The sequence below is a fragment of the Entelurus aequoreus genome, linkage group LG15 (genome assembly GCF_033978785.1).
Source record: "Entelurus aequoreus isolate RoL-2023_Sb linkage group LG15, RoL_Eaeq_v1.1, whole genome shotgun sequence".
NCBI lineage: Eukaryota > Metazoa > Chordata > Actinopteri > Syngnathiformes > Syngnathidae > Entelurus > Entelurus aequoreus.
The window spans coordinates 21,964,889-21,991,096 of NC_084745.1; the positions used below are offsets into that span (position 1 = coordinate 21,964,889).

The following is a 26,208-nucleotide window of genomic DNA, read 5'->3' on the forward strand; positions in this document are numbered from 1 at the left end:
ACACACACACACATATATATATATACATTAATACACCTACATACATATACATATGCACACATATACACATACACAATAAAATAAAAATAATCCCTTTAAATAAAATAAAATAAATAAAAATAAACAAGAGGCCTGGTCGCCAACAGTGCCCAGCGCCACCAAACCCCGCAGCGCTTCCCGCACGTCCAGGCCCCCCCGCCCACCACCCACCAGGCACCCCATCCGGCAAAAAGCCACAAGGGCCCAGCCCCGCGCCCACAGCCGGCATGCCATGGCATCTCAGCAGGCCCGGTGCCGCAATCAGCAATGCACACCGGGGCAGCAACACATACATATGTACCTACATACATACACACAGATTCCACCATACATATATACAAACGTACACACACACACATACACGCGCACCCATATATACACATTAATAATTTAACAGAATAAATACAATTTATTAAATAGATAATTTAAAAATATATATATAAGAATATATATAAATAGAATTAATAAATAAATAAGGGCGGAGTAAAACACAGGAGGGGGACCCCGCAGGGCAGTCGGGCAGCACCGCCGGGGCCCCAACAAGGGAGGCAAGCAGCCCCCCCAATCCGCACAGCCGCAGCGTAGGACGACCCTGGGCAGACCCTGCCCCGCGCTCCAGGGGCAGGGTCCCAACCACCCACGAGAGGGACAGCCCCCCTCCCAACCCAAGGCGGCCGCCCCCAACAGCCCATGACCCCCCCACCCACGGAGCAAGACCCCCAGGACAGAGCCCCAGCCCCGGCCCCCATGGGAGTCAGGTCAGGAAATTAATTAGCGGTGCCCAAAGAGATCGGAATTCTGTCAGTTGTTGTTTTGATTCAGCAGACATTCTTTCCATAACTACATAATCTAATAAAATGTTTTTGTAAAGGTTTATACATAAATTATTTTTTGATTTCCAATTCATGAAAATAGTTTTCTTGGCGATGCCTAATGCATTTATAAGGAGGTATGTTTTGTTTATATCAAGATCAGTTGCGGAGAGATCACCCAACAGGCAGAGTGCGGGGGAGATGGGAATAGGAATCTTTAACGCTAATGATAGGTTCTCGCACACTCCAAGCCAAAAGTTACTCACGGGAGCACAGGACCACATTGAGTGTAAGTAGTTATCTACCTTATTATCTGAGCAGTGTTCACAAATGTTAGAGTCAGCTAAACCCATTTTATACATTCTTAGACCGGTGTAATATATTCTGTAAAGTATTTTGAGCTGAATCAGTCGTAAATTCGGATTCTTAATCAAACGAGAAGTATTGAGGCATATTTGTTTCCAGAATTCTGGGTCAAAGCTTGTGGATACGTCTGAGTGCCATTTGGAAGTTGGGATACTTATTGTGTTATCTATTTTTGATAAGACAGCATATAATTTGGATAAAGCTTTGGGGGCAGATGTTTTGAAGAATTTAACGGTCGTAGGATTACTTTCCCATGTTGTTTTGTTGAATCTTGCGCTGATTACAGATTTGATTTGTATATATTCTAGGTATTTATTAGGAACGATTGCATATTGTGTTATTAAACTTTTAAAAGAGATACAACTGTTTGCATTGATGGCATCTGACTCCCATGTTGGAAAGTTCAATGGCTTCTTGTTTAAAAGAAAATCAGGATTATTCCAAATAGGCGTAAATTGACAGGGAGTGAGCGGGGACCCAGTTATTTTCAAAAACTCCCACCAAGCTGTTAAGGTAGTGCGTATAGCAGGGCTCACCAACGCGGTGCCCGCAGGCACCAGGTCGCCCGTAAGGACCAGATGAGTCGCCCGCGGGCCTGTTCTAAAATGTATTTATTTTTTTTATTTTTTTATTTATTTTTTTTTAAAATTAAATCTACATAGAAAAAACACAAGATATACTTTCAATCAGTGCATCAACCCAAACAACCTCCCCCATGCACACTCATCCACACCCACTCATACAAAAGGGGTTATTTCTTTCTGCTACCAATATTCTGGTTCCCACAACATAGACAACACATCTGCAAGGGACACAGTCCCTGAAGCACACATGATTGTATAGGCTGCTGGTCCACTAACATTTTCATTAATTACTATTTTTTATGTAATTATTTTTATATTGTTTTACTTTCTTTTTTTTTCCAAGAAAATGTTTTTTATTTATTTATCTTATTTTATTTTATTTTTTAAAAAAGGGCCTTATCTTCAACAGACCAGGTTGTCAATGAAATTAGATTTGTTTAAAGGGTTTTTTAAACCAGGCCCAGTCCAGATAATGTCCAAGTCGGACTCAGCAACACACACCTTCATTCATGTACACAGAAATAAATTAGGGAACACAACAGATTGCATATAATTTATAAACAAAATTACATTTTCAAAATAAGCATTTATGTACAGTCCAGGTTATGTCCGGGTCACTCAAATTAGGGAACACAACAACAGATATCATATAATCTATAAACATAATTATACTTTCAAAATAAGCCTTTGAGGACTTCTCATCTTTTTTTTAATGTTTTTTGGCATCATTATCGTTTTCAACCATGTAACTTTCTAAAATTAGAAAATACTGAATAAATGTTTTAAAGAAAGTAATACTAAGTGAATATCTGTTTTTGGCCTTAAAAATAAACATTTTACCGAGTACTATAATTAAATTGACTAAATCATGATTGTCAATGAACTCTCCTAAAATAACAGAAACCACATGCTTCATAAACAAACCAATCCTTAAACACATTTTTTCAACTTCCACCCAAAACAAAGACACAATATGACAATACCAAAACAAATGCAGGGTGGATTCAGGCTCCTGACAACAAAATCGGCAATCATCTGACTCTGTCATATTCCATAATTTTAACATTTTCCCTGTGGGTAAGAAGTTATAAATAATTTTAATTTGAAAATAACGATTTTGCACATCGATAGTGGTTTTATAGATTAGTTTGAATATGGCATCCCATGGCAACGGGCAGTCAAAAAAGTCCTCCCATTTTCCATTTGTGTTGTATGAGCCAGCCTTCAAAGATTTCTTTATTAAATAAAAATTATTAACTGCTGCAAAATATCGTCTCTTTTTTCTGGCACATAAAATTGAAAACACCACTATGAGTGGATTGTTTCCTTTATGTTTCCCAGCAGACTCTCTGGGAGGGGATCACTTGTAAAAAAGGATACAATTTCTTTTGATACAGTACATGTTTTTTGTCCAACAGGACATTTGTGTACCACTCAATGTTTAAATACATATTTGGAACAATTGATGCTTTTAAAGACAGACACATAGCTTCAAGGTTGAGAAGTTTCAGGCCCCCATATTCATACTCTTTGTACAAAACCTTTCTTTTAATCTTTTCTGGTTTGCCGTTCCAGACAAAATCGAAGACCCTCCGCTCATAAATCTTAAAAAAGTTTTGTGATGGAGCTGGTAATGACAAAAACTAATAAATAAACTGAGGAATAATTAACGAGTTGGCAATAGACATTTTACCATAAAGGTTAGGGATTTCCCTTTCCATAATTGCATACTTTTGTCCAGCTTTCTTAGTCTATTATCATAATTTACTGAGCCTAGATCTTCCAGATTTTCTGGGACAACAACACCAAGTATGTTAACTGGTCCATCTGTCCACAAAACAGGCACTTTGCATTCCATTCGAAAGGACGTTCCCTTTAGATTTCCGATCCTTAACATTTTACATTTATCATAATTAAGCTTAAGGCCAGATTGCTGTGAAAATATGTCCAAAAGATTAAGAAGGTTCCGCAAACAATGATGAAAAATCTTATCTTTGTGAATCAGCCTTTTCTGACATGAACTTCATCAAGAACAAACACAGAACACGCCTCACTGATGCACATCTGCAAGACTCACTCAGAGTTGCAGTGTCAAGTTACACACCAGAGTACAACACACTAGTTAACAGTATGCAATGCCAGGCTTCCCACTAACTGACAAAGAAACCGATAACAGATTTGGTGTCAAGTTCAAAGTGTGACATGATTTAAAAATTTGAGAGTTTACTTTTGTATTTTACATGAGTTATTATTTGTACAAACATGGTGCAAAGTAATTCATGATTTGTTAAAAAATGTTAGTGGCTAGCTAGTTAAAATGGGATATTGTGATTTCACAAGACTGTCTTAGAAGTGATCATTTGAAAATGTTCAATTTGAAAAATGTGCACTTAGAGAAAATATAAAAATAAAGTGTTGATATTTATCTGTTTCTATATATATTTATTGTGAGAAATCATTAAGATGATCAGTGTTTCCACTAAGATAAATATCATTAATTATTAATAATAACAGAATTAAAGGCAAATTGAGCAAATTGGCTACTTCTGGCAATTTATTTAATTGTGTATCTAACTGGTAGCCCTTCGCATTAATCAGTACCCAAGAAGTAGCCCTTGGTTTCAAAAAGGTTGGTGACCCCTTGCGTATAGTAATACTTTTAAAGCAGTTGTGTTTTCGGAGAATTTGGCTAATAAAGGGGAAGTTAGAAATTGGGATCTCCTGGCTAAGTGATTGTTCAATCTCTAACCATAAACTATCCAATAAAGTGAGATTGATCTATTTTAATATATATTGTAGTTTATTTGCAAGGAAGTAATAGGAAAAGTTTGGGAGTTCTAGACCCCCATATTCTTTGGGTTTTTGTAAAGTTTTAAGGCTGATTCGTGTTGGTTTACTCTTCCAAAGAAACTGATTGATGTGTGAGTCTAGTGATTTAAACCAGATTTGAGAAGGTTTGATTGGAATCATTGAAAATAGATAATTAACCCTAGGCAAGACCATCATTTTCACGGTAGAAACCCTTCCCATAAGTGAGATTGGCAGTGTTTTCCAACGCGCCAGATCATCCTCAATCGATTTTAAGATTGGGGAGTTATTCAAGCGATTCAGATCTGACAATGTGGAGGAGATATTGATTCCCAGGTATTTATTGTTCCCTTTAAGCAGTGGAATCGATGAGGTGCTCTGAAAGTCCAAATTAATTGGTAACACAGTAGATTTGGACCAGTGATGGAGTAATCTGAAATAGAACTGAATTTATTGATAAGTGAGATTGTATCTTGAAGAGAAGAATGTGGATTTTGTAAGAAAAGTAATACATCAGCAGCATAAAGGCTTATTTTGTGATGAACAGTTGCGGTATGGATGCCTTTAATATTTGCATGCTGTCGAATTGCAGTTGCAAGAGGTTTAATAAATATAGCAAACAGTGACGGAGAAAGTGGACACCCTTGCCTTGTGCCCCTCATAAGATTAAACCTTTGGGAGATTTGGCCGTTCGTTCTAACCGAATGGACCTTGATCCATTCTATAAATGAGTCTCAAAATCCAAATTTCTGTAGAGTAGCTAAAAGAAAATTCCAATTCACTCTATCAAATGCTTTTTCAGCATCTAATGAAACAACAGCTGTTTTTAGATTATGAATAACAGAATTGTCTATCACATTGAGTAGACGGCGAACATTGTTGGACGATTGTCTCTCTTTGATGAAACCCGTTTGATCTGGATGTACTATATATGGAGTGACTTTTTCTAATCTTTGAGCTAATACTTTGCAGATAATTTTAAGATCAGCATTAATCAGGGAGATTGGCTGGTAACTGGATGGAAGTGTTGGATCTTTATCAGGTTTTAGTAAGAGACTGATCGTGGCAGAGTTCATATTTGGAGGAAGGAATGAGTTGTCTTTAATCTCTAAAGCCATTTTCGTGAATATCGGAGCTAGCAGTGACCAGAATGTTTTGTAGAACTCCACAGGGAATCCATCAGGCCCTGGTGCTTTATTGTTTGGCATCTGTTGAAGAGCATCGTGAAGTTCATCAACAGAAATAGCAAGATCTAAATTTGATACCTGCCTTGTATTTAATTTAGTTAAGTCTATACCATTGAGAAATGTCTCAATGTCTGAAAGAGATGGGTCAATCTGGGGTGTATACACGTTTCTGTAAAAGTCTCTAAATATGGAGTTAATTTCCTCAGGAACGTGCGTAATGGATGGTATAGAGTTTTTTTCTTTGTTTAATTTTAGTTGGTTAGCCAAATATTTGCTTGGTTTATTGTCATGTTCAAATTTTTATAAGCGTAACCTCTGGAGCAGGAATTTACTTTTCTTATCAATTATTTCTCTTAAATCTAATTTGAGTTTTCTCAGTTTGTTCAGAGTATGTTCATTTTGTGAGTTCGCATAAGCTATTTCTAATATTTTTATTTCATTTTCAAGTTCCTGCTCTAGTAAATGTTCCTTTTTTTTCTTGTATAATGAATAAGAAATTATTTGTCCTCGCATAACTACTTTTGCGGCCTCCCAGAGAACGCACGCCGTGATTTCTGGTTGATCATTAAAATCTAAAAAATCTGTCCATTCTTTCTCAAAATAGTTTAGGAAGTCTGGGTCCTTTAGTAATGATGTATTAAGTCTCCATTGTTTTATAGGTGCAGTGATAGTTTTGTTAGTGAGGGAAAGTGAGACAGGTGCATGGTGACTGATAGGATGGATGTGAATGTTTGAGATGTCAGATAAAATTGAGCTAATAGTTAAAAAGTAATCAATGCGAGAGAATGAGTGGTGAACTGGGGAAAAAAAAGTGTATTCCCTAAGAGTGTGGTGATAAGAACGCCAGGCATCGCAAAGACCATAATCGTTCATATATTGCTTAAGTATTACCACTGACTGAGACTCACGGTGACTCTGGACTAGGGATGATACTCGAAACCGGTTTTCCCGGTTGTTTGATAAGAAAAGAACCGAGTCCTCGGACTCGAATCCCTTTTTGAGAACCGGTACCCGTTATCGAGACCACTATAGTAAAGGAAAAGAGTTGATTCTTTATTCGAATCCCGTCCCGACCAGAAATGCTCCGTGGGACATCACAAGAATTGACGTCACGTAGCTCAGTCATTAGGCGCAGATAGCGAAAGCAGGAAAACAATGGACGGGAAAAAGCGCTCCAAAGGTGTAATAAAGTTCAAAACAAAAGCTATCATCCATCGAATAACTTTACTGAGAGATTTTAGCAGGGTAAAACACATGACGAACACTTTTACGACCAACCGGAAACATAGCAACCAGGCTAGCAATGCACCTCCTTTACGGCAGCTGTCGCAATGTTCTTAAAACAACCGCAGCACATACATATATATACAACATATCTCCCTTTTTTAACTTTTGTTTTTCTTTCCTTGTAAACAAAACAAAATCACACTGTAGATGTGTTGTCTGTCTAATTATAAATAATGCAGACGAGGCGTGTTGGCTGAGTTCTTGACGTTTACTTTCACAGCGTGGTTAACATGCAACACTTTTCGGGGCTACCGCGCATGCTCGTAACTCCCGTTGCATGATGGGTAGTGTAGTTGTTATATTCTCTCGCTCATAACATTTTTCCCCCTATAAAGAAATAATGTTAACTCAATAAAGTGTATTTCTTTTTTTAGCTTTAACTTTTCATTTTTTAGCATTGTAACCACATTTGCAAATAACTTTTCTCTTCATAGAATTTTCTTTCAATAAAGAAATAAAGTGCAAAAATGTCAAAGCATCATAACAAACAGTTATGTCAAATAGCAGCAGAAGTGCACTTTTTGGAGAGCTGTATTATTTTCAGTTTTGTGCCCAAGGGACTGATTTTATTTAACACTATATTATTATTTATACACCTATAGTGATCACAGAGACAGGTTGTTTTTGTGTTACTGTATATATTTGTTTCTCTGAAAAATCCCACTTAATATACTTTGGGTAACAACAGTCAATATTTATTTATTTTATTATATTTTATTTTTTTAGGTGGGTAACAGTCAATATTTATTTATTTATTAGATTTTATTTTTTTATTATATAATAAAAGTGAGCTTTTGTTAAACCAAATATTGTGTGTTTTTTTTCCATATACAACCTATCTGGACTCGATAAGGAATCGGTTCGATAAGAGGATTCGATAATAGGCTTGAACTCGATAATTCCTTATCAAACATCATCCCTACTCTGGACTGATCTATATTTGGATTAAATACTAAGTTGAGGTCCCCTCCTAGAATCAAGCAGTGGTTTGAGTGAGGAGAAAGTGAAGAGAAGAAAGTGTGAAAAAAGGAGGGGTCATCAACATTTGGACCATAAATGTTGGCGATACATAAGTTTCTCCCGTCAACAGAAATATTAAGAATGATGTATCTTCCCTCTATGTCAGTAATGGAGTTATGGAATGTAAAGTTGACCTTTCTACTAATGAGAATGGCTACGCCTCTCTGTTTGGAGTTGTAACTAGCAAAGTATGTGTGTGGGTATTGCGATGAATGCAGTTTTGAGGTATCGGACTTGGAGAGGGGAGTCTCTCGTAGTAAAGCAATGTCTGCTTGCATGCTCTTCAAATGATTAAGAATTTTTATATTTTTTTCCTTTGACCCGACCCCACGCACATTCCAAGTGACAAACTGCACAATGGACATACTAAACTAGACTGTAACTAAGTGTGTGGATGTATGTGTGTACTTTATGTGTAAATAATGCATGTCTGTATCTAAATGTAAGCCTATCATGCATATATGTAGGTGTGTATAGTGTGTATAGTTGTGCATGTATTAGCTGTGAGTGTAAATGCTGATGACGACAAGGGGACATACAACAGGTGGAGAAATAGAAAGAGAAAAACAAAACATAAAAGAAAGAGAAAAGAAGAGAGTGGTGGATTAAACAGGTAGTGAAATAAGTGACATAAAAAGGAAAACAAAAAAGTTAAACTGTAAACATGTTGGGTTACCAAAAGAGAGAGAGAGAGCGTATGGTGTTTACGTGAGCGCTATAATGACGCACAGGTGTATTGTGAGCAAGAGGGGGGGAAAAAAGAGAGGGATTGAAGCATAATGAAATAACAAAAGAAAAAAAAAATACAACATTTACCGTGTTTCAGACGCTAATAATACAGCCACAGCGTGGCTTCCGGATCACGGTAAAGTTGGCCATTGATGAAAAGTTTATCCACCGCGATGACTGCACGGCATCCTTCAGTGATAAACTTCTTGCGAAGCGGGAACAGATGGCAGCATCTGTCTAGAATTTCCTTTGGAAACTGGTCGTTGATGCTGAAGTTGGATCCTTTCAGCTCTCGGCCCTGGTTCCTCACCCGCTCCTTCTGCTTGAAGTGTTCGAATTTGGCTACGATGGGTCTCGGCCTCCTGTTCTCCGGATTTTTGGCTCCAAGCCGGTGGACACGATGGAAGGTGATGTTCCTGATGGTGTCTGCTGGAAGCTTGAGCTGGTGTTCCATGAAGGACTTGATGGTTTCCTCGGGATCTTCCTCTGTCTTTTCCGGTATTCCTGCGAAGACCAGATTGTCCCTCATGCTTCTCGCCTGGAGGTCCAGCATCGTCTCTCTCATGCTCCTGTTGTCCCGGGTGAGTTGCGTCACTCCGTCGGTGAGGGATTTTACGGACTCACGAAGAGCGGCGTTCTCCTTGGCGAGAGAAATGACCTGCTGTTGTCCGAATTCCAAACTCTCTCGGATGGCTTGGAATTCCTTGTGGAGCACCTCGACAAGTGCGAGGCGGCCATCCAAACAAGTCAGCCTCTTGTCGATGGAATCCAGGATGTCGGTGAAGTTTGTACCCGGCAGTGACACATGGCCAGGTGAGTCCTCCGGGCGGCTTCTTTTAGACCAGACCTGGGCATTCTGCGGCCCGCGGGCCGCATCCGGCCCTTTGTGCGTCCCTGTCCGACCCGAGTGAGGCCAATTATAAATTACAAAATAAATTTTAAAAAGTATCTATGTCGAGTGTGCAATACAACGGTGCTGCTTTTGTTTTGAAAATTGTTATATGTATTACTTCCGTGTGGACGTATACGTGTGCGTGATTGTTTGTGAATGTGAACAGCTGCAATCACAAATTACAAAATAAAGTTGAAAAAACATCTATGTCGTGCGCGCAATACAACTGTGCTGCTTTTATTTTGAAAAGTATTATTTATGGGCGTATGTCCGTGTGTAACCTGCGAGTGAAGGTGCACATGCAGCGACAAGTGATGCACAGTTTACACCCGAGACGCTAAAGAGAGAAAAGTTGATGACGAATGGCATGTTTTCAACAAGGCAAGCAACGTTCCCTCTAAGGTGCGCGCCTGCGCAATTGCGCACTGCTCAAGCATCCGCTGCGCACAGCAAATATATGCCACGCACCAAATCAAATCCCATCTGAATTCTAAACAAAATAAACATATTTATTCTATGTAATTTTGCAATGCAACTTTGAGTGACAGTGACAACAAGCGGCCCTAACGGTGTTCGTCAACACCGTTCAATTGAACACCGTTCAATTATTGTAACGTCTATCGAGATGCTTCGAGGACAGGAATTATATAGATCACTTTATTGAGCAAAACTGTTTATATTCGGACATAACCACACCAAAAACATGAGTAAAACACTTCTATCCCGAAAAACTAGTCATTTTCTGCCGTACAAACCAGGCCAAAACCAACTTGTCTATCTGTCACCAACACGCATACCACTAAACCACTGGTGCGTTTATGGCCACACAAAAAGTCGGACAACTCAAACACCACACAAAGTTACACTATGACTCCTCAGTCATACGTGTGCTTATTTTACTGTCATTTATTATTAATGTTAATTTATTTATATTAGTCATGGAATGCTGTTACACACACTATGTTGAAGTATTACTATTATTATTAATTATTATTATTATTATTATTATTATTATTTATCTCACGGTATACATCAAAAATAATATTGAGCAAAATTTAATTGAAATATTGTCGATGTGGCCCTCCAGCAGTGCTCAGGTTGCTCATGCGGCCCCCGGTAAAAATTAATTGCCCACCCCTGTTTTAGACGTTGGCGTCTTAGATGGCTTCCCCATGACGGGACGGTCGTAGCACTCTTTGATGTAGCCTTCAAGTGCCTCCAGATTTTGATATTTAAGTTTTATTTGCTTTATTTTCTGAATAAATCAGAATTCTTTGGCAGCTAAGTGTGCCACTTGACTCTATTTTTTTTCCCGCTTCACGTACGCTCTCTCTTGCGAGACTACAGCATTACTGACGCCTGCTCTGACGCACAGTGTGAGCCTGACGCACAGTGTGAGCCATGTCAATATTTGGCAGCACGATGGCGCTGTGCCTCACAGCGAGAAGGTCTTCGCTGTTCTTGGTTTTAAAATATGACTACTCAACAGTGTTATAGACATTGAACATTTATTCGCTCAGCTATGGAACATATGTAAAAACAGACTTAAAATCTAAAGGTAACAAAAACAAACATTGACATTCAACTTTTTGCTGGAATGTTCAAAAATCAACTATACTCAACCTTAACAACAAATTCATTGTTTTGTGTAAAACACGTGAGGTAGAACGTCTTGTTTTTCCTACACACCTTTGTGGGGCCCTGGATAAAAGCCCTAACACTCCTCAGAAGGATCATTACAGAAGGTGCTGTTAAGGGGCAATTCCTGCAGCAAAAAAACTGCTTTCCACAGCAATCTCAATAGACAGTGGTGTAACTGTGGGTTATTAAACTAGTACTGAACTCTTCAGTGGTGGAAGGATTCGCCGATTGCAACAATAAGTCTACCACTGATGTTGTCAGATGTCGTAGACAAATAGAAAAACGTGGTGGTGCTACGCCACTGGTTTTAAGTACCTGTGTGAAGTTGCACCCCCCACCTTGTCCAAATGCTTTTAAGTGAACTCTTGTTTTATAATGCTTCCATCGACAGATGCTAAGGGAACTTCTCTGTAGTACAGCAGTCTGAATTTTAACACTGCCTCTCAGTCATCAGTGTAAGACAGGGGTGCCCACACTTTTTCTGCAGGCGAGCTACTTTTCAATTGAACAAGTCGTGGGGATCTACCTCATTCATATATATAATTTATATTTACTTATTTATTTATATTTACTTATATATGTTTTTGTTAACAAGTTAAAGGTGTTTAATGATAATGCAAGCATGTTTAACACATATAGTTAATATTGTTAATAAATTAAAGGTGTTTAAAGATAATAAAGCATGTTTAATACATATAGTTAATATTGTTAATAAGTTAAAGGCGTTTAAAGATAATACAAGCATGTTTAACACATATAGTTAATATTGTTAACAAGTTAAAGGTGTTTAAAGATAATACAAGCATGTTTAACACATATAGTTAATATTGTTAACAAGTTAAAGGTGTTTAAAGATAATGCAAGCATGTTTAACACATAGTTAATATTGTTAACAAGTTGAAGGTGTTTAAAGATAATGCAAGCATGTTTAACGCATATAGTTAATATTGTTAACAAGTTAAAGGTGTTTAATGATAATACAAGCATGTTTAACACATATAGTTAATATTGTTAACAAGTTAAAGGTGTTTAATGATAATACAAGCATGTTTAACACATAGATTCCTTTCTTTCATGAAGACAAGAATATAAGTTGGTGTATTACCTGATTCTGATGACTTGCATTGATTGGAATCAGACAGTAGTGCTGATAACGTCCGCATTTTCAAATGGAGGAGAAAAAAGTCCTCCTTTCTGTCCAATACCACATGAAAGTGGTTGGTTTTTGCCATCTTATTTGTCCAGCTTCCGTACTCCTTTGTATACACTTTACAAGAAATACATTGGCGGCAAACTCCGGAGCTTGCTAGCTTGTGCACGCCAACTTTCTGAGACTCTTATTTTGTTAGCGCAGGCAGGATGAAGCAGCGCTTTTATTGTGCAACTGTGCAGTCGGTCTTTGGAGTTTTGACGACAGGTACGGCGCCAGAGTCTGTTGAAATAAAAAGTGTTTTTCGCCTTCCTGTCGGTAATTTTTTCTTAATAATGAACTGGCAGCAGCCAGCGTCATCTCAGAAGACCCTCGGGTGCCGTGAATGTCAATCAAGTGACGTCATAGTGAAGATTTATGATCGCTCGTTTTTAGGACTATTTTTTTATGCCTGGCTGGCGATCGACTGACACACCCTCCGCGATCGTCCGGTAGCTCGCGATCGACGTAATGGGCACCCCTCGTGTAGGAGCATGGCTCATCAATTTCCTTATGACAGGCAATGTTGCATGCTACATCAACTTGCTTTGCACCTGATCTCAGCTGGTTGTGACTAAAAATGTTGAGGAGAATTGTTGCCCAGGTGCCATATTTTTGTTTGTGTCTTGGACACTGTCAATTTGTTTTTTGAAATGTTCACTGCCGCGAATGCGCAACTGCGACACGGGCAGAATGAGTCAAATGCTGAATTGATGACACTAACATTTTCTTTGTCAACCCTAACTGGATTGGATAGATTACCTGTAGTATTTGTGAGAAGGCCAGTTTTCATCTTGCTTGTTTTTGGAGCAGTGTCGACATGAACAAGAAGTAGCTTTTCCTCTATTTAGTGGTGGCTCTAGCCAGGCCTCTCCAATTTGCCAGGGGTTGCACAAGTTTGATGTTGGCTTCTTCCGCCCCATCTTGATCAATTTCAGGTGCGTCAATTTCTGACACTATGTCCTTGCTGGTTTTTTTTGTGAGTGCGCTGCATGGGAAACCCGCATCTCCCCGCCGTAGTTCAAATTTTTTAACTACGCCTCAACATGTGCAAAATTGGCGGTTGATGTACTGGAAATGCAGTTTGTCTCCGTTACTATTCTGGGATGCAACTCTTCTACTCTCTTTACAGATTTCTGCAACCCAAATCTGTCATCAAATGGCTCGACTTTGCAGTATTTTCAGACTTGTCTAGTTTCTCCATACTTGCCAACCTCGAGACCTCCGAATTCGGGAGATTGGTGGGCGGGGCCGGGCGGAGTTAAGGGGGAGGAGTGTATTTATAGCTAGAATTCACTGAAATTTAAGTAGTTCTTATATATATATATATATATATATATATATATATACAGTGTATGTATGTATATATATATATATATATATATATATATATATATATATATAGTACAGTACAGTAAACAGTAATGAAAACACAGTTGTTCTACTAACTGTACAGTACTTGCTGCTTACTTTAAAAAAAATAACACTTACCTTTCACTATTTGAGTAGCTTTTGTTCTGCCATTTGAGTGCGAGCGATCTCTGAATCCGGGAACATATCCTTCACAGATTTGTTGAAAACATCCGCAAATGAGAACGGGATGTTGCTTGCAAGGTGGCCCATAATAGTGCGTTGCCGCCGACTTGTGCTTCTCTGACCGTTCACGAGTGACTATATCCATTCGGCCACCGTGTTATGGGTTATAGATAAACTTATGGATAACGGAGACATATATATCCTTTTCAGGGGAGAGGACGCTAAATGCAGCGCCTTTAAGGCCCCCAATATTGTTTGTCCGGCTGGAAATTGCCGTAGTTTTGAAGCAATGCATGATCGGAATCCGGATGTTGTGTGCACTGACACACAACATCCGGATTCCGATCACGCATATTAATACACTTATTAACGTGCCGGCTGGAATAAACACGCGCTGAGAAATAGTTCCGTGCCTGCCTACTTTATGGGTTATAGATAAACCTATGGATAACGGAGACATATATAATAGTCTCCTTTTCAGGTGAGAGACGACGCTAAAGGCAGTGCCTTTAAGGCACGCCCCCAATATAGTTGTCCGGCTGGAAATCGGGAGATTTTCGGGAGAATGGTTGTCCCGGGAGATTTTCAGGAGAGGCACTGAAATTCGTGAGTCTCCCGGAAAATTCGGGAGGGTTGGCAAGTAAGAGTTTCTCATCCAGATAAATGTCGTTGTCCAGGTTTCTGCCCTCAGCAATTGGTTTCTTCAGACCGTTTTTGAATCACAAAACGTTAATAACTTAAACTATAATTGTTGGACTAAACATTTTTACAGCTCAAACTAAACACAAATTGGACATGTTTGGGGAGGTTTTGACATAGTTGGGGTCCAGTTATAATTAGTAACGTGTTAATTACAGGTTAATAACATACCATAAAACATTAATAACTTAAAAAGCATAGTAGTTGGATCAAAACATTTTCGAGCACTAACCAGCACAAATGATTGGGACTGGTATGGGGAGGTTTTGACAAGGTTAAGGGCTGGATATGAATATTGAAACCTTACTAACTTAAAAACTTTAATAGTTAGACCAAACATTTTTGCAGCACAAACAAATGGAACAAGTTTGCGATGATTTGGAGAAAGTGAGTGGGGGCTGGATGACCTCACAAGTCAGAAAATGTACTCTAGAAAAACCATAATGGCACAGACAAAAAATTTAGCAGCACAAACGTTTGGGACTATTTTGCGGAGATTTAGACAAGGTGGGGTGTGGCAACTTCATACAGGTATTTTAGGTAGCCTATCCAACCATAAAACTATTTACCGTTTAAGGACAAGGCAAGTGTTTCTTTGGAAGGGCACAAAGGCAAACATTATTTTCTTACGAGGCATTTATACAGTCGTGGTAAAAAAAAATTACATACACTTGTAAAGAACATAATGTCATGGCTGTCTTGAGTTTCCAATAATTTCTACAACTCTTGTTTTTTTGTGATAGAGTGATTGGAGCACATACTGGTTTGTCACAAAAACATTATTTTATGAATTTATTATGGGTCTACTGAAAATGTGACCAAATCTGCTGGGTCAAAAGTATACATACAGCAATGTTAATATTTGGTTACATGTCCCTTGGCAAGTTTCACTGCAATAAGGCGTTTTTCATCACATTGACAAAAATAAGACCTTCTGGAGGAAAGTTCTGTGGTCAGATGAAACAAAAATGTAGCTGTTTGGCCACAATGCCCAGCAATATGTTTGGAGGAGAAAAGGTAAGGCCTTAATCCCAGGAACACCTGGGCCTGTTTTGCTGCCAATGGAACTGGTGCTTTACAGAGAGTAAATGGGACAATGAAAAAGGAGGATTACCTCTAAATTCTTCAGGACAACCTAAAATCATCAGCCCGGAGGTTGGGTCTTGGGTGCAGTTGGGTGTTCCAACAGGAAAATGACCCCAAACACACATCAAATGTGGTAAAGGAATGGCTAAATCAGGCTAGAATTAAAGTTTTAGAATGGCCTTCCCAAAGTCCTGACTTAAACGTGTGGACAATGCTGAAGAAACAATGTCAGAAAACCAACAAATTTAGCTGAACTGCACCAATTTTGTCAAGAGGAGTGGTCAAAAAATCAATCAGAAGCTTATTGCAGTGAAACTTGCAATATTAACATTGCTGTATGTATACTTTTGACCCAGCAGATTTGGTCACATTTTCAGTAGACTCATAATAAATTAATAAAGGAACCAAACTTCATGAATGTTTTTTGTGACCAATAAGTATGTGCTCCAATCACTCTATCACAAAAAAACAAGAGTTGTATAAATTATTGGAAACTCAAGACAGACATGACATTATGTTCTTTACAAGTGTATGTAAACTTTTGACCATGACTGTATACATCATCTTGTCAGCTTTTTGTCATAACATGATGCCTTTATCTCTATTTTTACATTTTGATAGATGAGGGTATTTTAAAAAAAAATATCTATTTATGTTTTTAAGTTAGTAGTTGCTGTATCGGGACAGATCCGTTAAGAGTTTGTGAATAAATATGTCGTATAGGAATTAACTATACACATTAAGACATAAACAAAATGATTTGTAACATGAATGGTTTTTGACTTTTCATGTCACAAAGGTGTGACATAAAAAGTGTTCAGGAAGTAGTCACCTGAAATGGTTTTCACTTCACAGGAGTGCTTGAAGCTCATCGAGAGAATGCCAAGAGTGTGCAAAGCAGTAATCAGAGCAAAGGGTGGCTATTTTGAAGAAACAAGAATATAAAACATGTTTTCAGTTATTTCACCTTTTTTTGTTAAGTACATAACTTAACATGTGTTCATTCATAGTTTTGATGCCTTCAGTGACAATCTACAATGTAAATAGTCATGAAAATAAAGAAAACGCATTGGTGTGTCCAAACTTTTGGCTTGTACTGGAAATGTGTATACGTGTATGTGTGTATACACGCACACACACACACACACACACACACAATAAATAGCCCCTTCCAAATTCTTTAAACTTAATGTGGCTCCCGAGTAAAAAACTTTGGGGGGCCCCATTCAAGGTTGTTGATTAATGTCTTTCATTCTGTGTGACAGGGTTTGTCGTTTTTGGATCTTCGCTATCACCTGCTGATCTTCTACCTTCAAGATCTCACTCACCTAATCAGCATCAAGACTGAAGGTGGCAAAATAAAGGAGAGTAACGCCTTAAACCGACTGGTCACCGTCAGGACGGTAAGAAACTTGTCAGCAGTAAGAAAAACTAAATTTTTGCATGAACTAGTATAAAACCAGCTGTCTAAAACACATATACGAAGCCAGAAACAATCATACAAATTAAAGACACAGAAGCTAAAAAAAATACAGTATATATTTTTAGAGTATATGATAATATAAAAACATACTTTAAATGATAAATGGGTTATACTTGTACAGCGCTTTACTACCTTCAAGGTACTCAAAGCACTTTGACACTATTTCCACATTCACCCATTCACACACTGATGGCGGGAGCTGCCATGCAAGGCCCTAACATAGGAGCAAGGGTGAAGTGTCTTGCTCAAGGACACAACGGACGTGATTAGGTTGGTAGAAGGTGGGGATCGAACCAGGAACCCTCAGGTTGCTGGCACGGACACTCTCCCAAATGCGCCACGCCGTCCCCGATTTGTGACATGCTCCAGCACCACCCGCGACCTCGATAGGGATAAGCGGTAGAAAATGGATGGAACATTCTTTCTACCCGCCAGAACATCCTGGCGGGTAGAAACTTATTAAGCAGCTGTATTCTGACACTAAGTACCAACGTGTGAACAGGCCTTATTAAAGGCTGGGATATTTAGCAAACAACAGAGAAGTTATGTACTTTTTAACAATAACAGTCAAGCAGCTAAGAAATATGATTAAAAACTTAAAATATATTTAAACAATAAGAATGTTGAATGTGTATATATATATACTACCGTTCAAAAGTTTGGGGTCACCCAAACAATTTTGTGGAATAGCCTTAATTTCTAAGAACAAGAATAGACAAGAATAGTTTCAGGTGAAAGTTGTCTTTTTCTGGCCATTTTGAGTGTTTAATTGACCCCACAAATGTGATGCTCCAGAAACTCAATCTGCTCAAAGGAAGGTCAGTTTTGTAGCTTCTGTAACGAGCTAAACTGTTTTCAGATGTGTGAACATGATTGCACAATGGTTTTCTAATCATCAATTAGCCTTCTGAGCCAATGAGCAAACACATCAATATTAGAACACTGGAGTGATAGTTGCTGGAAATGGGCTGGAAATACACCCATGTAGATATTGCACCAAAAACCAGACATTTGCAGCTAGAATAGTCATTTACCACATTAGCAATGTATAGAGTGTATTTCTTTAAAGTTAAGACTAGTTTAAAGTTATCTTCATTGAAAAGTACAGTGCTTTTCCTTAAAAAAATAAGGACATTTCAGTGTGACCCCAAACTTTTGAGCGGTAGTGTGTGTATATATATATATATATATATATATATATATATATATATATATATATATATATATATATATATATATATATATATATATATATATATATATATATATATATACAGTCAAGAAAATAAGTATTTGAACACCCTGCTATTTTGCAAGTTCTCCCGCTTAGAAATCATGGAGGGGTCTGAAATTTTCACGGTAGGTGCATGTCCACTGTATGAGAGATAACCTAAAAAAAAAAATCCAGAAATCACAATCTATGATTTTTTAACAATTTATTCGTGTGATACAGCTGAAAATAAGTATTTGAACACCTGTCTATCAGCTAGAATTCTGACCCTCAAAGACCTGTTAGTCAGCCTTTAAAAGTCCTCCTCCACTCCACTGTATTATCCTGACTCAGATGCACCTGTGTGAGGTCGTTAGCTGCATAAAGACACCTGTCCAGCCCATACAATCAGTAAGAGCCAAACATTCAGCATGGCTAAGAGCAAAGAGCTGTCCAAAGACACCAGAGACAAAATTGTACAACTCCACAAGAATGGAAAGGGCTACGGAGAAATTGCCAAGCAGCTTGGTGAAAAAAGGTCCACTGTTGGAGCAATCATTAGAAAATGGAAGAAGCTAAACATGACGGTCAATCTCAATGGGAGTGGAGCCCCATGCAAGACATCACCTGGTGGGGTCTCAATGATGCTAAGAAAGGTGAGGAATCAGCCCAGGACTACACGGCAGGACTTGGTCAATGACCTGAAAAGAGCTGGGACCACTGTTTCCATGGTCACTGCTGGTAATACACTAAGACGTCATGGTTTGAAATCATGCATGGCACGGAAGGTTCCCCTGCTTAAACCAGCACATGTTAAGGCCCGTCTTAAGTTTGCCAATGACCATTTGGATGATCCAGAGGAGTCATGGGAGAAAGTTTTGTACACAGATGAGACCAAAATTGATCTTTTTGGTCATAATTCCACTATGCGTGTTTGGAGGAAGAAGAATGATGCGTACCATCCCAAGAACACCATCCCTACTGTGAAGCATGGGGGTGGTAGCATCATGCTTTGGGTGTGTTTTTCTGCTCATGGGACAGGACGACTGTACTGTATTAAGAGAGGATGACTGCAGCCATGTATTGTGAGATTTTGGCCAAAAACCTCCTTCCCTTAGTCAGATCATTGAAGATGAGTCGTGGCTGGATCTTCCAACATGACAATGACCCAAAGCACACAGCCAGAAAAACCAAGAAGTGGATTCATAAGAACCATATCAAGGTTCTGGAGTGGCCTAGCCAGTCTCCAGACCTAAATCCAATTGAATATCTTTGGAGGGAGCTGAAAGTCTGAGTTACTCAGCGACAGCCCAGAAACCTGACTGATCTAGAGAAGATCTGTGTGGAGGAGTGGGCCAAAATCCCTCCTGCAGTCTGTGCAAACCTGGTGAAGAACTACAGGAAACGTTTGACCTCTGTAATTGCAAACAAAGGCTACTCTACCAAATATTAATGTTGGTGTTCAAATACTTATTTTCAGCTTTATCACACAAATAAATTGTTAAAAAATCATAGATTGTGATTTCTGGATTTTTCTTTTTAGGTTATCTCTCATACAGTGGACATGCACCTACCATGAACATTTCAGACCACTTCATGATTTTTAAGTGGGAGAACTTGCAAAATAGCAGGGTGTTCAAATACTTATTTTCTTGACTGTATATATATATATAGATGACGAATCGATGACTAAATTAATCGCCAACTATTTTTATAATCGGTTTTAATTAGTTGTTGCAGCTAGATTCGTTGGATCTATGCTATGCGCATGCGCAGAGGCAATTTTTTATTTTTTATTTTTTTTATTTTTTTTTATTTTTAATAAACCTTTATTTATAAACTGCAACATGTACAAACAGCTGAGAAACAATAATCAAAATAAGTATGGTGCCAGTATGCTGGGGTTTTTTTTCAATAAGATACTGGAAAGGATAGAAATGTAGTTTGTCTCTTTTATCCGATTATTAATCGATTAATCGAAGTAATAATCAACAGATTAATCGATTATCAAATGAATCGTTAGTTGCAGCCCTAATATATATATATATATATATATATATATATATATATATATATATATATATATATATATATATATATATACATATATATATATTATATATATCACTGAGTGTGGTCACTTACTAAAGATGTGTTTATCCACTTATTAAAAGTTAAGTTAAAGTACCAATGATTGTCACACACTTCCACTTAAAAATGTTTCTTATAAGTAATATAGAAATTTATTACAGCTGTTAATGTAATGTAGTTAATCTGGCCACCAATAATATTTAAAAAGTATTCATTTTTGAATCTAGAATCGTTTTGAATTGATAATCGATTCTAAATCGTCACCCCCAAGAATTGAATCGAATTGGAATCGCACAAAGATTCACTGCCCTTCCGTTTCTGTGGCCATTTCAGCTGCTTGAGCTAAGTGGGATTGTAGTAAAGAAAGAAAAGGCTACATGCTAATAACAGGGCTGGTAATTGTCATTGGCAGAAGATCACGGTCTGACATAACCAAAACCTTCCACAGCTATTTGGTGGTGTCTATGTTTTAATGTGTTTAAATAAAATCTGCTTTGATTCTTGTAGTTATGTTGATCAGTCAGAGACATTTGGCTATTTGAATAGTAACTATGCAGTGAATTATTCTTAATTGTTGGTTTACATGTTAATGACGTGTTAACATATGGATGTTAAATCCTTACATCACTGAAAGTATGTATGTTTGTGTGTTTTTTTTTTATAATTGAGAGGCAGACTTTAATATGATCTACCGCTATTTAATATTGTTAAATATTAATCTAGTTAACACTTAACAAAACACACACACATGAATTGATTCCATAGTGTATACAGAAAGGTCGCAGTACAGTGCTGTACGCTTAGCTTTTTCACTGGTAGTAACTAAATAAATAAAAAAACGCGCAGCTCTCAGCGTAACTATTGCACAATGCTTTTGTGCTTTAAATGTGTGGTTTTAAATCAGACCTGGGCATTCTGCGGCCCGCGGGCCGCATCCGGCCCTTTGTGCGTCCCTGTCCGGCCCGCGTGAGGCCAATTATAAATTACAAAATAAATTTTAAAAAGTATCTATGTCGAGTGTGCAATACAACGGTGCTGCTTTTGTTTTGAAAATCGTTATTTGTATTACTTCCGTGTGGACGTATGCGTGTGCGTGATTGTGAGTGAATGTGAACAGCTGCAATCATTAATTACAAAATAAGGTTGGAAAAACATCTATGTCGTGCGCGCAATACAACTGTGCTGCTTTTATTTAGAAAATTATTATTTATGGGCATGTGTCAGTGTGTAACCTGCGAGTGAGGGTGCACATGCAGCGACAAGTGATGCACGGTTTACACCCGAGACGCTAGACGCTAAAAAGAGAAAAGTTGATGAAGAATGGCGTGTTTCCAACAAGACATGGACTGCCATGCAACGTTCCCTCTAAGGTGCGTGCCTGCGCAATTGCGCACTGCTCAAGCGTCTGCTGCGCGCAGCAAATATATGCCGCGCACCAAATCAAATCCCATCTGAATTCTAAACAAAATAAACATATTTATTCTATGTAATTTTGCAATGCAACTTTGAGTGACAGTGACAACAAGCGGCCCTAACGGTGTTCGTCAACACCGTTCAATTGAACACCGTTCAATTATTGTAACGTCTATCGAGATGCTTCGAGGCCAGGAATTATATCGATCACTTTATTGAGCAAAACTGTTTACATTCGGCCATAACCACACCAAAAACATAAGTAAAACACTTCTATCTCGAAAAACTAGTCATTTTCTGCCGTACAAACCAGGCCAAAACCCACTTGTCATCTGTCACCAACACGCATAGCACTAAACCACTGGTGCGTTTATGGCCACACAAAAAGTCGGACAACTCAAACATCACACAAAGTTACACTATGACTCCTCAGTCATACGTGTGCTTATTTTACTGTCATTTATTATTAATGTTAATTTATTTATATTAGTCATGGAATGCTGTTACATACACTATGTTGAAGTATTACTATTATTATTAATTATTATTATTATTATTATTTATCTTACGGTATATATCAAAAATAATATTGAGCAAAATTTAATTGAAATATTGTCGATGTGGCCCTCCAGCAGTGCTCGGGTTGCTCATGCGGCCCCCGGTAAAAATTAATTGCCCACCCCTGTTTTAAATGCAACATATTTTTTAACACAAAAGTGACTTGTGCACAATAACTAAACAAAAACTACTACTTCCATTTTGTCTTCAAAGCCTTCTTGTATCCAGATTACTCCCTGACTTTGTAAAGAATACCAAAAACATACCCCCTAAAAATGTTTTGTAATAATGCAAACAAGTAAAATATAAATATCGATCTAATCACTTCTGTATCGTTCATATACTAATACCATACTAGTTATCGACATGTAATCCAATATTGATATCGGTCCGATTTTCAGCAAAAAATCAAGTATCAGATAATATTAGCTTGCATCAAAATTGTCCGCTATAAGCTCCGATACAAGCAGTCCTGCAGCGTGTTTACTTGTGCAATGACTCAGCAGCTCATCAGCTGATCTCTAATCAATTGAAAAAGGCAAATATCGACTCTAGTGCAACCCCATTGCAAAAAAAAAAAGCTTAGCATTCAGGTTGGAATTTTTGTTTTTGGACAAAAGTGTCCAGTAAAAAAAATTCATATTTATGACGAGGTGGCGAGGTTGGTAGAGTGGCCGTGCCAGCAATCGGAGGGTTGCTGGTTACTGGGGTTCAATCCCCACCTTCTACCATCCTAGTCACGTCCGTTGTGTCCTTGGGCAAGACACTTCACCCTTGCTCCTGATGGGTGCTGGTTAGCGCCTTGCATGGCAGCTCCCGCCATCAGTGTGTGAATGTGTGTGTGAATGGCTGAATGTGGAAATACTGTCAAAGCGCTTTGAGTACCTTGAAGGTAGAAAAGCGCTATACAAGTATAACCCATTTATCATTTATTTACATGATTAAACATTTTCCAAAGCATTTTCTCTAATAGAAATGTTTTTTTAAGGTTCTGGAAAAGATGCGTCCTCTCGACCACAAACTGAAATACCAGATTGATAAACTGGTGCGCACAGCTGTGACTGGCAGTATGGGTAAGATTTTCCTTGAAAATATATGATCAATAAACTGAGTTTATTATTGTCAATTCAACTGTTTTGTTGAATTTTTGGATTACAGCTGAAAACGACCCACTACAGTTTCGTCCTAATCCGGAGAATCTCATGAGCAAAGTAGCATATAACATATACATTTTTTTACTTTAAACACATATTTCTGAAAAAAATACATGAATTTTGAACATGTTTACAGCTGAGTGAATCGGAGTCTGAAACCGAAGGGGAGAACAAGGACTCTGGGAAAAAAGCAGCGAAGCCCACTCACAAGAAATATGTGCCACCGAAAATCTCTGCAGTTCATTATGGTAATCTTTATTAGTCACGTGACCTTTTAGAATATGATTCAAGTTGTTCATCTCCTAGAATTGCCCCTTTATTGAAGTCTTTGTCCACCAGGTGGCGACATGACAGAAGCAGACCGGCAGAAAGCTCAGGCGGAGCGTCAGCGCCGTGCAGCACTCCGGAGTTCTGTCATTCAGGAGTTGAGGCAGCAGTACAGCGACGCTCCCGAGGAGATACGGGAAAGACGCGACTTCCAGAGTGAGCGGGAAAGCCGTGAGGAGCTGCAGAGGTCTGTTTGGATTTGTGTCTTATGTTTAATACATACTGTGTCAGCGATTCGGTTGCATGCAATTGCTGTCATTTTGACGTTAGTTTTTCTGACAAAGTAAACCAAAATAATACGTCTAAATGTAGTTCTAAACATACTCCAGCTCATAAACCAGCTCATAAACTTACAATAAAACATGCTTTTATTTCGTGAACTTATAATTTTGAGGCTGTGTTTGACGCAGTCTGCTGCTACATTCCGGCGCAATAAAAAAAAATAATACACAAAACCTCCCAAAAAAATTACTTATCCTCATTTTGCCCAAATCTTAATTATCTTTGGACTAAGGCTGCAGCTAACCATTATTTTTCTATCAATTAATCTATAGATTATTTTTTCGATTGATCGGTTAATCTATAGATTATTTTTTCGATTAATCTATAGATTATTTTTCCTTTTACCGATTATTTTTTTATTTAAAATGAAGATGAAAAAATAAATGTAGGCCAGTTTTTTCAAAAGGCATGGCTTTTATTTACAAAAAAAAAGATGGCCACTCAGTCAACATTGACAACAACATGACAAAATATTCTGTAACAATGTAAACATTTAAAACTTTTAACATTCAACAAAATTAAAAGTAGCTTATTCGCTTTTTAATGTGCAAATATAAAAGTAAACATCCAGTGCAAATTCTGCAATAGTATAAGCATTTCAAAAGTAAAAGTATTGCTTATTTTGCTTTAAAATGTGCAAAAATAAAGATAAACATCCAATACAAAAAAGTGCAAAACGAAATATTCTGTAACAACAGTGTAAACATTTCAACAAAAGTGAAAGTATTGCTTATTTGCTAAAATGTGCAAAAATAAAGATAAAGATCCTATACAAAAAAGTGCCAATCGAAATATTCTGGAGCACTGTAAACATTAAGTATTGCTTTTAAAATGTGCAAAATAAACATCCAGTCCAACACAGTACACAATATTATAATATTCTACTCATTCCAGTGAGTGACTAACAGTTGTAATGAAGAAAGGTTAGCATGTCTACATGCTCTGGTTCTTTTCTTGTTTACAATATTCCCAACAGCTGAAAATAGGTGCTCAGAAGGGGTCGATGTGGCTGGAACTGAGAGGTAATTTAGCCTTCACCTCAAGCCAGGACTGCGAGTGAGCTGAGCTGCAGTTTAAGTTTCTAGAAGGTCAACGGGCTCATAGTGATGTTACTAGTAGTTGACTGGGAGGTGTTTATTATCATTTGGGGAGAGTCCGCTGCCTGATGCTCACCTGCTAAACACCTATCTGCTCGACGCTGAAGCACTTACTACATGCGCTCTAAATACGCACTGCTGATTGGCTGGTAACAATTTGAATACGCACTGCTGATTGGCTGTTAGCGCTTTCTGTGTACCAATCAGATGGTTGTGTGGGTGGGACAATGCTGCATGCTGAGACAGAGGCAGAAGGAGCAAAGCAGCTTGTTAAGACTTTAGCTTTAGGTTAGGAAATATGCGCCACACTGTGAACCCACCCCCTGTACCGAACCGAAAGCACCGTACTGAAACGGTTCAATACAAAACACGTACCGTTACACCCCTAGCAGATACAAATGACACATTCATGTTTTTGTGTAATGATGACAACGTATGCTCACGCGGACGATTGACTAGTTGGTTTTCTTTTCAAATGTTCGTTCATAGCCGTTGTGCTGCTATGATAGGCCATTTCCGCTCGACACAGTGTGTATACAACAACATTATTAGGCCGTGTATTGAAATACTCCCACACTTTTGACGACTTTTGGCGTGCTTTTTTCCCCCTCGCTCGCACCGTGACGATAGTGTGACGTAAATATGCGACGCGTCGACGCACAAAAACAGCGTCAACGTATTTACGTAACCGATGACGTGACTACGTCGACGCGTCGTT

General features: G+C 38.2%; 1 protein-coding gene across 1 annotated transcript in view; it reads left to right on the forward strand.

The window, feature by feature from the left end:
- ngdn (neuroguidin, EIF4E binding protein) overlaps positions 1–26,208 on the forward strand; it is a 36,605-nt gene that overhangs the window by 5,413 nt on the left and 4,984 nt on the right. Inside the window, exons 4-8 of the mRNA XM_062021058.1 lie at positions 17,141–17,278; positions 23,619–23,703; positions 23,789–23,841; positions 23,921–24,032; positions 24,124–24,298. Coding sequence (XP_061877042.1) covers positions 17,141–17,278; positions 23,619–23,703; positions 23,789–23,841; positions 23,921–24,032; positions 24,124–24,298 — 563 coding nt within the window. The remainder of the gene's footprint in view (positions 1–17,140; positions 17,279–23,618; positions 23,704–23,788; positions 23,842–23,920; positions 24,033–24,123; positions 24,299–26,208) is intronic.